The sequence below is a fragment of the Salmo salar genome, chromosome ssa03 (assembly GCF_905237065.1).
Source record: "Salmo salar chromosome ssa03, Ssal_v3.1, whole genome shotgun sequence".
NCBI lineage: Eukaryota > Metazoa > Chordata > Actinopteri > Salmoniformes > Salmonidae > Salmo > Salmo salar.
Window position 1 is genome coordinate 12,892,686 of NC_059444.1, and position 12,818 is coordinate 12,905,503.

Sequence of the window (12,818 nt, forward strand, 5' to 3'; positions counted from 1 at the left end):
TAAGGTACATTTCTGAGCAATATAAAATACATAAATTTCACTGTTTTCCATTCAAATTGGCACATAGCCAAGAGGCTTGTAATATCTACTTCTCCTTTAGCCCAATATTGGACTAGAGCGCCTAACTTTACTTCTTAGTCCAAGGACCTTACGTGTTCTATTTAAAAGGGCGAAATGCCTCGAAGCCAAATCCCTCTACTTTCATATCAAAACAATTTCACAAATGCAAAATACACACGGTTTTAACCGGTTTTAACAAGGTTGCAGCCGACAGTATTTTTCCGTGACCACACGTTTGTGGAGTCTGTCTTCCGTTTCCACACAGGTGTTCGGAGACGCAAAGAGCTACACATCACAGGTCAGTTAGTCACGGTCTTCTGCAAACAAACGCTGTAACATGGAAATGTGGCCGTGTGGGAACCCTAGCAAAAAGCTGTGTATCAATTTAAACCTGTTGTTTTTTGGAAAATTATTTATCGCTGATATGTAAGATATGGTTCTTATGGTTGCAAAACCGCACCGCAAGCAACGCATGTTAATTAGCCATGTCAATGCTCAGATTTAGTATCGGGGATATTAATGACACTCCCCTGTACAGAAGACGTATTCGTCTAATGACTTATGTGTAATGTACTGGAACTTAGAGTCATGATCATGGCCTATCTAGTCGATACATTAATCAAATCTGACAAGGCGATGATAGAATGTAGTCAGATTAGATCTAATGGCATATAGTCATACTTAATCTTGATTTTAACAAACGTACCTTTCGCCAACAGGAGAATCCAATTTCAGACACTTGATGGCAACGGTGGTCCGCCAATCGCAATGCTGTGCCTTGAACACGGTTCCGAACCCACCTTTACTCAGGTAATGCAAGTCCGTCAGTTTTTGATAGGGGATCACCGGCAGAGTGCTCGTGAGATTACAAAGGTTCACACAGCCCGTGTGCTGCTGCTCCATAATTATTGTGAATCTACAATTAAGGATCTCTTGAAAAAAAAGCTTGTCCTCCTCTGCCTAAAAGAGAAAGCGGAATTGAGAGTTCCTGTTCCCGACGCAACGAAAAGACCCTGGTGTCTTGACCGAGCCGAGTACAGATTCATAAATGTTCCATTAAAACGTAATGACGTTTGATCTAATGTGATCGCGCTGCCAGTGGTAATGATTGCAACTGGACGTCGAAAAAAAATAAAAAATAAACTGTGACTTGAATTATTGCTTAAAAAAATAATGTTAGACTGTCCATTTCTGTCAATGTGTCCAACTCTAGCGAGTAACGTTAGGGACTAACAACCACTCCACGCCAAAACAACCGGTGACTGATTTATACTTGTAAGCTACCGACACGGCATTGGGGCATATTCTTGACCCTGTAGAAGTCCGTCATTAGTTAGCTAGTAGCGTGCTACAAAATAACTGACTGATTAAAATAAAGACAGCAATGTTTACGTTTTACGTTTAGGTAGCTACGAAAGCGGTGGTTTCTGTGGCCGTTGTTGTAATTTTGTGAAGGTATAGGATGACAAGACCCTTCCGGGTTTCTTTGAGTTACATTCAGGATCCGAACGTTTTGCCGTTGTGTTGGGCTCGTTCGAGCGGACCACTTTTGTCAAGTCGCATTTCAAAGTGCGATACATTATGGGGATAAAAACGGTCCGAACTTCACAGAAACCATGTGATCAAAGGTCATGAAGTTTCGACTGCAATGTTCAGTTTTTGTTTGACCCACGCGAACTTGACCGAAGATGTCATATCCAGATCTCTGGATATGTACAATTGAATGTGATATTTGAGGCTCTCCCGCAACAATTAAAAGTATAATGTACACACATATTTACAGTTTGTGAGTGTGCAATATGGAGGTTTGAGATATGTTTATTTCGAAATTACAAAGAAACACTTTATAAAACAATGGCAACACTGCCATGTTGCACTGAGCCCAGCCACATCATTGTCCGACTCAATCAATCAATCGAATGTATTTATAAAGCCCTTCTTACATCAGCTTATGTCACAAAGTGCTGTACAGAAACCCAGCCTAAAACCCCAAACAGCAAGCAATGCAGGCGTGGATGGCGCAGATGCACTTTCCCCAGCTTTCCTTCTGGACTTTCTTCTGTAGTCGGTTGATTCAGCCTTACCACTAAAACAAGCTCATTGACTCTTCAAAAAGGACTGCAACATTCTGGCACCATCCGAAGTACTTTGCTATAATTGGTTTGACGTGTCAAGTAGCAAATATATACCATCATATTTAATAAACGGACAAAAATGAAAGTAAAACACGAAAAAGACAAGTTGAAACATATAGGTTTTGCTGCCCATATTTTTACTTTACGGTATCTTTGAACGCCTTTGCTGGGAAATTGGCATGGAGGGATTTAGACACGTGACATGCGACAGTACTTTTTTTTGTGACCGCAGAGATACAATACATATATGTAATATATTGTTGACAGTAAGAAAAGGGAAAGGGTCAGTTGTACAACTGAATGCATTCAACTGAAATGTGTCTTCCGCATTTAACCCAAACACATCCATGTCTGGATTGTCATTGATAGTTTGTCCACCCCCAAAAACTAGTATACAAATACGTTTTGATGATTTTGGTGATGCATTTGTAAGAGTTGAGGGTTTTGCTTTTTGAGAGATGACACAGGAGCAAGATAGAAAATTCAAGCAAGCGGATTGTAGAATTTCCAATCTATTTGGGAATTTCCCAGATATTTGGGTATCATGACGTGATTGTTTTCAATTAACTTTGAAGGACATGGGTCTCTACAAGGGGATTTTGCTCCAATGTTGTTTGTGACCGATTGTGACAGAGAAGTGCGCGTTTATGTCTAGCTTACGTGAGAGGGAACAAAATAAAATTGGTGCACATCCACCGTTTCTAAACTAATGCCGCGTTCATATGCTAGTCGGAACTAGGAAACTCGGAATTGTCAAACTTGCTGTTTCGTTGAACGCAGCACGTGTATAGCTACAAACAGTTGGCATGTCGGAAATGTGCGAGTTTCCTAGTTCGGACTAGTGCGGCATCATACTGTAGAGGCGTGAATTGTCAGAGCTGTCCCACTGGATACAGACGGCAATTCAACGTCTATTCCACGTTGGTTGTTGTGGAAACAACGTAACTTCAAACCGTATGCCCAGTGGGGTGCGTCTTTGCATAAACTAGCTAAATGGAGAGAAAACAAATAAAAGTTAGCCAAAGTGTAATGATTTTGATCTAATAATTATTTTGTGAACACTCACTACAATAAAAGCATCGAGTGACAAATAAACCTATTTGAGTCGGATATTCACACTTTGAACTTTCTAATATGCTCGGCAGGAATGCTCATGTTTACGTTAGCATATCCGTCTGCCCATGTCCGGAAGGGGTCATTCTTCCGTCTTGTTCCGCTTGGATAATGCGGGAAGTGAGTGATTGACAATGCAGATGTTCTGTCCATAAACTTAATCTTGTATGCATACGTCGGTGATTCCAGATAATCTGACTGGAATTTCTTAGTTTCTTTAACATCTACAGCTGTCTTGCATGCGGAGTATCCCCTCCGGTCTGTCCAGTATCCACATCTCCTTCTCCAAATCAGAGCAATTCGTTTCTAAATAGCCAGGGATAGGCTACAGTATGTGAGTATCCAAATCTCTCTCTCTCTCTCTCGAACAGATAATGGATCACAATGTAACAACTCAAGCTCCTGTTTCTCTGCTTCATTATTCAAGAAGGTAAAGAGGTAAGATGGCCACCCCCTTTGTCCCAGTGCCTGTCCCCATGGAACAGACCCCGACCTGGCCCAAGAGGACCTCCCCCCTGGGAAGTATCTCTAGCTCTGGCTTTTCACCTCCTGGAAAGTCCCCCTGGGTGAAGGCCACTGGGTCCTGGGGGGCCACGGTGGCCTGTCCGAGCCTCCCCCAGACGTGTTCCAGCCCCGAGGGGTACAGGACATCCAGAGGAGGGGAGCAGGGGTCGGTCCAGGAGGATGGTACTCCAGGGGACAGTTGGGAGAGGCCCCTCACCCCTACCCTGCTGGGCTATGAGGTCATGGAGGAGAGGGCAAAGTTCACGGTAAGGAGTCACCCATATGATTAATTGATTAAAATTCTATGATCACACCTTATTTGATTAAACAAATTTGTTGAAGCAGGTGGTACTTTGCTGGAACTAAAAATCCTGCACACATGATGTCAGGGAACTTGGTTTAAAAGTTCCATCCATGTTTCAAGTTTCCATCAGTTATTAAATGGTAGTTAATGTAGTATGCAGCATTTTGTTTTAATGAGTTATATCTTTGTCACTGTTGGAGGCACATTTTAAAATCATCATCCCATCTGGTTGAATTCCATATGATTTTGTGACTGCCTCTATCATGTGTGCTCTCATTCATGGAAAAGGCTGAACTAAGTGTGTGTGTGTGTGTGTGTGTGTGTGTGTGTGTGTGATGAGCATCTGTTGTTAAATGACCAGAGATAGACAACCAGTCACAAGGAAGTGACTGTGGAGTGATTCAGTTAGGTAGGGTAGCTGTATTTCATTCTTACAACCACAATCTCCTTTTAGATTGACACAGCTTTGTAATTTCTTTCTATCTTCCTTTTCATATGTATATATATATATATATATACATATACATATACACATTTTTTAAATGGCATCAGATACTGTGTTTTTGTGTGTAGTTGGCTTGGTTTTATAACACACTCACTAAAGTAGTATCTAAAGATTAGTTGTGTTGAGAGATCCAGTAAATGTCTGATAAGAGTATACCTTTAACAGAACTGACCAAACATTGTGTTATGGCTGTGGTTACTTACATCCATGTCTTTGTGTGTGTATACAGAAGAGTTGCCCAACTGGCAGCCCACGGGCCAAAGTGGTTTTTGGCCCCCCACGTTTTCTATTTAATTGTTTTTGTTTGTCCTTCTCTCCATTTTTTTATTGTTGGACATAAAAGACTGTAAAAACACCAGGAAATCATCGCTAAGTAATTTCAGAAATCTGTTCCCAAGTATTCCCACACATAATAGGGAGACACGCGATCATATACAAATGTAAGTAAGGTTTGAAATTATGACATTTTAGTTCAACATTATATCTGTTTGGTCTTTTTGCGGTCAGTTTTCAGTCTACATATGATTTGTAATGATGTTCCTGCCCCCCGACCATCCGCTCAAGAAAAACATCGTCCCGCCGCTATTGATGATCCCTGGCATAAAGTATATGATACAAAAATAACATGGTCTATTTTTCACTGCAGGTGTATAAGATCTTGGTGAGAAGGAATGAGGAAGAGAACTGGGTGATCTTCAGAAGGTACACAGACTTCGCCAGACTCAACGATAAGGTGAGATCCTGCAGCAGATACCAGGGCTCAATTCTGAATAGTCCCTTCCCACTTCACCTCCACTGGATCAACTGGCCATTCTATCAAATCAAGTCAAATTGTATTTGTCACATGCGCCAAATACAACAGTTGTAGACCTTACAGTGAAATGCTTACCTACAGCCCTTAACCAACAATGCAGTTTTAAGAAAATACCCCCCAAAAAGTAAGAGATAAGAAATAATTAAAGAGCAGCAGTAAAATAACAATGGCGAGACTATATACAGGGGGTACCGGTACAGAGTCAATGTGCGGGGGCACTGGTGTCGAGGTAATTGAGGTAATATGTACATGTAGGTAGAGTTATTAAAGTGACTATGCATTGATAAGATAATAACAGAGAGTAGCAGCAGCATAGAAGGGGGGGGGGGGGGGCATAATGCAAATAGTCTGGATAGCCATTTGATTAGCTGTTCAGGATTCTTATGGCTTGGGGCTAGAAGTTGTTAAGAAGTCTTTTGGACATAGACTTGGTGCTCCAGAACCGCTTGCCATGCGGTAGCAGAGAGAACAGTCTATGACTAGGGTGGCTGGAGTCTTGTACGCACTACCCTCTGTAGTGCCTTGCGGTCAGAGGCTGAGTAGTTGCCATACCAGGCAGTAATGCAACCAGTCAGGATGCTCTCAATGGTGCAGCTGTATAACTTTTTGAGGATCTGAGGACCCATGCCAAATCTTTTCAGTCTCCTGAGGGGGAATAGGTTTTGTCGTGCCCTCTTCACGACTGTCTTGGTGTGCTTGGACCATGTTAGTTAGTTTGTTGGTGATGTGGACGCCAAGGAACTTTAAGCTCTCAACCTGCTCCACCACAGCCTCGTCGATGAGAATGGGTTGCGTGCTCGGTCCTCCTTTTCCTGTTGTCCACAATCATCTCCTTTGTCTTGATCATGTTGAGGGAGAGGTTGTTGTCCTGGCACCACACGGTCTGGTCACTGACCTCCTCCCTATAGGTTGTCTCATCGTTGTCGGTGATCAGGCCAACCACTGTTGGAGTCGTGCCTGGCCGTGCAGTCATGAGTGAACAGGGAGTACAGGAGGGGACTGAGCACGCACCTCTGAGGGGACCCCGTAATGGGCTCAGCATGGCGGATGTGTTGTTACCTACCCTTACCATCTAGGGACGGCCTGTCCTGAAGTCCAGGATCCAGTTGCAGAGGGAGGTGTTTAGTCTAGGGTCCTTAGCTTAGTGCTGAGCTTTGAGGGCACTATGGTGTTGAACACTGAGCTGTAATCAATGAATAGCATTCTCACATACACTATTGTTCAAAAGTTTGGGGTCACTAAAGAAAAGCAAATTTTTGGTCCATTTAAAATAACATCAAATTGATCAGAAATACAGTGTAAACATTGTTAATGTTGTAAATGACTATTGCAGCTGGAAACGGCAGATTTTTTTTTTAATGGAAGATTGCATCATCTGTGATCTGTTGGGGCTGTATGCAAATTGGAGTGGGTCTTTGGTTTCTGGGATAATGGTGTTGATGTGAGCCATGACCAGCCTTTCAAAGCATTTCATGGATACAGACGTGAGTGCTACGGGTCAGTAGTCATTTAGTCAGGTTACCTTAGTGTTCTTGGGTACAGGGACTATGGTGGTCTGCTTGAAACATGTTGGTATTACAGACTCGGACAGGGAGAGGTTGAAATAGTCAGTGAAAACACTTGCCAGTTGGTCAGCGCATGCTCAGAGTACACGTCCTGGTAATCCGTCTGGCCCTGCGGCCTTGTGAATGTTGTCCTGTTTAAAGGTCTTACTCACATCGTCAGCGCAGAGCGTGATCACACAGTTGTCCGGAACAGCTGATGCTCTCATGCATGTTTCAGTGTTACTTGCCTCGAAGCGAGCATGGAAGTATTTTAGCTTGTCTGGTAGGCTTGTGTCACTGGGCCGTTCTCGGCTGTGCTTCCCTTTATAGTCTGTAATAGTTTGCTAGCCCTGCCACATTCGACGAGCGTCGGAGCTGGTGTAATACGATTCGATCTTAGTCCTTTATTGAAGCTTTTCCTGTTTGATGGTTCGTCGGAGGGCATAGCGGGATTGCTTTTAAGTTTCCAGGTTAGAGTCCCGCTCCTTGAAAGTGGCAGCTCTACCCTATAGCTCAGTGCAAATGTTGCCTGTAATCCATGGCTTCTAGTTGGGTTATGTACGTACAGTCACTGTGGGGACGACTTCGTTGATGCACTTATTGATGAAGCCAGTGACTGATGTGGTGTACTCCTCAATGCCATCGGAAGAATCCCGGAACATGTTCCAGTCTGCGATAGCAAAACAGTCCTGTAGTTTAGCATCTGCTTCATCTGACCACTTTTTTATAGACCGAGTCACTGGTGCTTCCTGCTTTAATTTTTGCTTGTAAGCAGGAATCAGAAGGATAGAATTATGGTCAGATTTGCCAAATGGAGGGCGAGGGAGAGCTTTGTATTTGTCTCTGTGTGTGGCTCCCTGTGACTCATTTAATTATGCCAAATCAAGGGAGAAATTGAGGGCGTTGGTGAGATCAAACGAGGAGATCAATTAAATAATTTGACACCCTCCAACTTGAGGGAGCAATTTATGTGAATAAAATATTGAACTGCTCTCTCTCTGTGTTTCTCTCTCAGCTAAAGGAGTTATTTCCCAGGTTCAGACTAGCCCTGCCACCCAAGCGCTGGTTCAAGGATAACTACGACATGGAGTTTCTGGAGGAGAGACAGTTAGGCCTACAAGCCTTCCTACAGAACCTCATAGCACACAGGGATATCACCAACAGGTGGACTACAGCATTTCCTCTTGACCTTTCTTTTATCCAGGGTTGTCTCACAACATGTCGTTTTCAAGAGAAATCAAGAGTGTGTCTTTTGTGTGTGTGTTTGGTACTACTCTTGAGTGTATCTGCAGTGAGTGCACATATCGTAATTATTTTTGGAGGATGTCCATGTCATCTTTCTGACCTTTGACCTTTCCCCCACAGTGAAGTGGTCAGACAGTTTCTTTGTCTGGATGACCCGCCAGGCCCCTTTGACAGCCTGGAGGAGAGCAGGGTGAGCCATCTCTACAGTACTTTTTATTATCATTAACCTTTTAATAATCCAGGTTAGTCTCATTGAGTACACATGTATTTTGCTAGAGACACCTGCTCAAGATAGCAGACCTACCAAATACTTAGCTGGCTCCATGCTATGGTCTCGGAATGTCAATTGTGAATACTTGAACAATTGTGTGGCAAGCAGCATACTTCAACCAACTGAGCCAAGTAGAACTAGTGTTGTGTTCATCAGGGCATATGACGGGAAATGTTATTAACATTAAACAAAAATGAGCTTTTCTTATTGGACAAGTCTAGGTAGTTCCTCCCTGTTTTATTCCGTTTTCTTCCATTTGGTTCCTCATGAACATAATCCAGGTTCTGTTATTGTGGTAATCTTGCTGACAGGCTTTCTGTGAGACGCTGGAGGAGACCAACCACCGTCTCCAGAGGGACCTGTCGGAGAAACAGCGAGAGATTGACTCTTTGAAAACAGCCCTGGACGAGAGACAGACCCACATTGGGCTCCTGGAGAAGAGAGTGAAGTGAGGATTTGTTCTTTCTCAGTGTCTGAAGACCGAGAAATCAGGCGATTGTGTGCTTGTGTGTCAGTTAAGGGTCCCGAGTTCTTGTGGAAATAGCAAGATGTACTCCCCATCTCCCACATGATCTGACCACACGATCCAGTGTGTGTGTGTGTGTGTGTGTGTGTGTGTGTGTGTGTGCGCGCGTGTGTGTATATCCCCTGTCTGTGTGCTTTTAGATGTATGTGTGTTAACATGGTGTCCCTCTATCTCAGTGGTATGTCCCCCAGCCCAGAGGGCCTTACTCCGGAGAGCAGCAGACTATCAGCCCTAGGCAGCGAGAACAGCTCTGACACAGACACTGCCGCAGATAGACACAGAGACACAGACGGAGAGGCGGACATAGACACAGACAGGGGATCATCCACTGCATTGGAGGCTGACCAGGAGACATGTCCTGAAAGAAGAAGGTACCTCATTGACGTCTCATGTCTTTAGACACATATCCATCTCTCCTGTCCACAGAGCTACTTGTGTCAACCTGAGCTAGATGTTTTACAGGTTATCTGATCTGTAAATTAATCTTAAACTCCAATTAACAGATCCATATGATGTACAGATCACTGTTTACCTCCTCTCATGGAGACATAATAGGATACTTCATCTATGTCTCTGTGCTTCATGATGAAACGGATGTTTAATTTGACCTCTGACCTTTTACCCACTCTCTGTCAATCCAGCTCAGACATCCAAAGGCCACTCAAGGGTCACGGGGCGTACTGGTTATCTGCAGCCATTGATTGTTCACCAGACGCTTTTATAAATTCAACAACTCCATAGAATGACGTGGAATTCTGCAATTGATTCTGACCTGGGACCTGGAAAAGTAGATGATTCCAAGATGGACTGATGAGGAGCTACGAGTGTATAGACTTCATGTCCAGATTCTTGCTTGTAGTGACTGCGTTAATGGGTGATTTAAGTTTTCATATAAGGTGTGTGTGTGTGTGTGTGTGGGGGGGGGGGTTCTGTGTGTCTAAGGAGTCCATAAATATATTGTTTATGAATATTGACTTCCAACACTTGTTCTGCTCTCATCTAATGCCTTGGTTGTATAATAATCAAGTGAAGATATACTGTAATATGTGTCTGACTGCCTTTATCAATGTCTTTTCTACAAAGCTAAGTACTGTAGTACTGTACTCAGGTTCGTACCTCCTCCCTGCAAAAAGCAAAACTAATAAACTTGATTGATCTTAAAACGCTCTATGTTCTCATGTCATTGAGTCACACACAACACAAACCCTTTACTTCAAGAGACATTAACCCAAAAATCAAGGAACAAATGTAGTTCCACAGTTGTTTTCTACCGACTTCACCAGCCAACAGATCATCCTCTACATAAGATTTAGATTTGATTTTGAGAAGGTGCTGGTAGGCAAGTAGAAATAATCTAAAGTCCCTTGTTTCACCACAAGGTGGTGCTGTTAACACATCCAGTCAACCCTAGGCTGAAGTGTCAGGAATCTAACGTTCAGTTCCCACCACACATAAGTGGACTCATTCGAGCTCTGAGTAAATCTCTTGGAAGAGGACAGAAATATCTAACACATGAAAAAGTGAATTTTGAGAGCACTGGGGCTTAGATGTAGGACATTTTGAGGGAAGAAAACAGAAACCGCTCTGTCACAAACGCTAATAGATGTTTTATTGTCACATTCAGATAGGTGCAGTGAAATGTGTTGTTTTACAGCACCCTTGGAGCAAATTTAGATTAAGTGCCTTGCTCAAGGGCATATAGACAGATTTTTCACCTTCTCGGCCCAGGTATTCAAACCAGTGAACCTTTGGTTACTGGGCCAACACTAACTGTTAGGCTACCTGTTACCCTTGGCATAATAGCGGATACTGACATAATAGCCCTCAGGAATATTGGGCCCCTCACTTATCGCCCCCCCCCCCCCACACACACACACACACACTTGTAAGCTGAATACGCCACAAACCATATGAATAACATATTCACGGCCAAATCCACAGGGCTTATTTTTAGGTAATAAAAAGGGTACATTTAAATCACTCACTTAAATGAGGTGAAGTAAATTATAATGGACAAACAGCCTGTTAGTATTTCCATTTTGCTAATATTATTTTCCAAATATCATTCCATCTTACAGATACCTAAAGCTTCTAGCTCCATGTGCTTTCCATGCAGTCACAGCATGGGTTTAAGAACAGGAAACACTACTTTGATAGTACAAATGCAATGGGGATATATTTTTTTTAAGCGGAATGCAGTTGAACTCCTTTCCTGCTGTTTCAACTGAAAAAGATACACAATGTCCTGGATATACAGATGTAGGATCTTAATTTGAGCCAGTTTCCTACAGCAGGAAAATAATCCTGCAGCAACAGGAAGTGTGAATTATTATATGGATTGTAATTAATGGACTTTTTGTATTGGTTGATATATTTTTCATTAGGGCAAATCTGAAATGTCAAAGTGGAAATTACACATTTCATCAGCTTTTTTAAACCTCAAATACATTACATGTTTTACAATTTCTGCATTGCAGGAAAGTTCTCCCACAACAGGGTTATTAAATTAAGATCCTACATCTGTAAATTATGTTCTTCCCCTTCCCCATACTTTCCGGCCCTATACTGTACACTACACATTGCTGGAGATCAGATTCCTGATTGTCAGATTTGTGTTCGGTTTTGTGTGTGAGGACTGAGAGGAGGCCATGGAGGATAGATGTTGGGCAATAGCTACCATGCCCTCAGAAAGCATTCATACCCCTAGACTTATTCCACATTTTCTTGTGTTACAGCCTGAATTTAAAACTGATTAAATAAATGTTTTTTCTCTCACCCAGCTACACACAATCACAATCACCCAGCTACACCCCATCATGACAAAGTGAAAACATGTTTTTAGAAATGTTTGCACATTTATTGAAAATTAAATACAGAAATATCTAATTTCCATACGTAATCACACCCCTGAGTCAATACTTTGTAGAAGCACCTTTGGTAGTGATTACAGCTGTTAGTCTTTCTGGGTAAGTCTCTAAGAGCTTTACATACCTTGATTGTGCAACATTGGCCCATTATTCTTTTCAAAATTCTTCAAGCTCTGTTAAATTGGTTGTTGATCATTGCTAGACAACCATTTTCCCCTCTTGCCATTGATTTTCCAAAAAATGTAAGTAAAACTGTAACTCGGCCACTCAGGAACATTCAGTCTTTGGTAAGACCTTTCAGTTTGGCCAGGCGGCCAGATCTAGTTCTTCCATTTAAGAATTTGTTCTAAACTGACTTGCCTAGTCAAATAAAGGTAGTTTCTGCTTTGTCATTATGAGGTATTGTGTGTAAATTGATCAGGAAAAAACAACCATTTAATCCATTTTAGAAAAGGTTGTAATGTAACAAAATGTGGAAAAGGTCAAGGGGTCTGAATACTTTCCGAATGCACTGTATATACAAAAGTATGCGGACACCCCTTTAAATTAGTGGATTCGGCTATTTCTAGCCACACCCGTTGCTGACAGGTGTATAAAATCGAGCACATAGCTATGCAATCTGCATACACAAACATTGGCAGTAGAATGGCCTTACTAACGAGCTCAGTGACGTTCAACGTGGCACCGTCATAGGATGCCACCTTTCCAACAACTCAGTTCATCAAATTTCTGCCCTGCTAGAGCTGCCCTGGTCAACTGTAAGCTATGTTATTGTGAAGTGGAAATGTCTAGGAGCAACAACGGCTCAACCGCAAAGTGGTAGGCCACACAAGCTCATAGAACGGGATCGCCGAGTGCTGAAGTGAGTAGCGTGTAAAAATCATCTCTGTAAGCAAAGTCAGCACAAGAAGTGCTCGCCGCCATTGGACT

At 42.5% G+C, this 12,818-nt stretch overlaps 2 protein-coding genes across 7 annotated transcripts in view; one reads left to right on the forward strand and one right to left on the reverse strand.

Annotated features, from left to right (window-relative positions):
• The window catches only part of LOC106598827 (receptor-interacting serine/threonine-protein kinase 2), a 28,619-nt gene extending 27,016 nt beyond the window's left edge, over nt 1-1,603 (reverse strand). The window contains exon 1 of one of the 3 annotated variants that reach the window (XM_014189835.2): nt 767-1,603. In XM_014189835.2, coding sequence (XP_014045310.1) covers nt 767-963 — 197 coding nt within the window. In that variant the 5' untranslated portion in view covers nt 964-1,603. Of the gene's footprint in view, nt 1-238; nt 379-766 lie in introns of those variants that run through there. The other 2 variants (XM_014189832.2, XM_014189836.2) reach the window with 2 other exon arrangements.
• On the forward strand, nt 121-10,187 carry LOC106598832 (sorting nexin-16). Of its 4 annotated transcripts, XM_014189839.2 has the most exons (9): nt 121-358; nt 780-870; nt 3,680-4,078; nt 5,268-5,354; nt 7,995-8,143; nt 8,345-8,414; nt 8,807-8,943; nt 9,198-9,392; nt 9,663-10,187. In XM_014189839.2, the coding sequence occupies exons 3-9, from the start codon at nt 3,752-3,754 to the stop codon at nt 9,760-9,762; spliced, it is 1,065 nt and encodes a 354-aa protein (XP_014045314.1). In that variant the 5' UTR covers nt 121-358; nt 780-870; nt 3,680-3,751; the 3' UTR covers nt 9,763-10,187. The 4 variants fall into 4 exon arrangements, with proteins under 4 accessions (XP_014045314.1, XP_014045317.1, XP_014045316.1 ...); XM_014189842.2 differs by lacking the exons at nt 121-358; nt 780-870 and adding an exon at nt 2,913-3,642 and having other exon boundaries at nt 3,739-4,078; XM_014189841.2 differs by lacking the exons at nt 121-358; nt 780-870 and adding an exon at nt 2,914-3,428.
• The last annotated feature ends 2,631 nt before the right edge of the window (nt 10,188-12,818 follow it).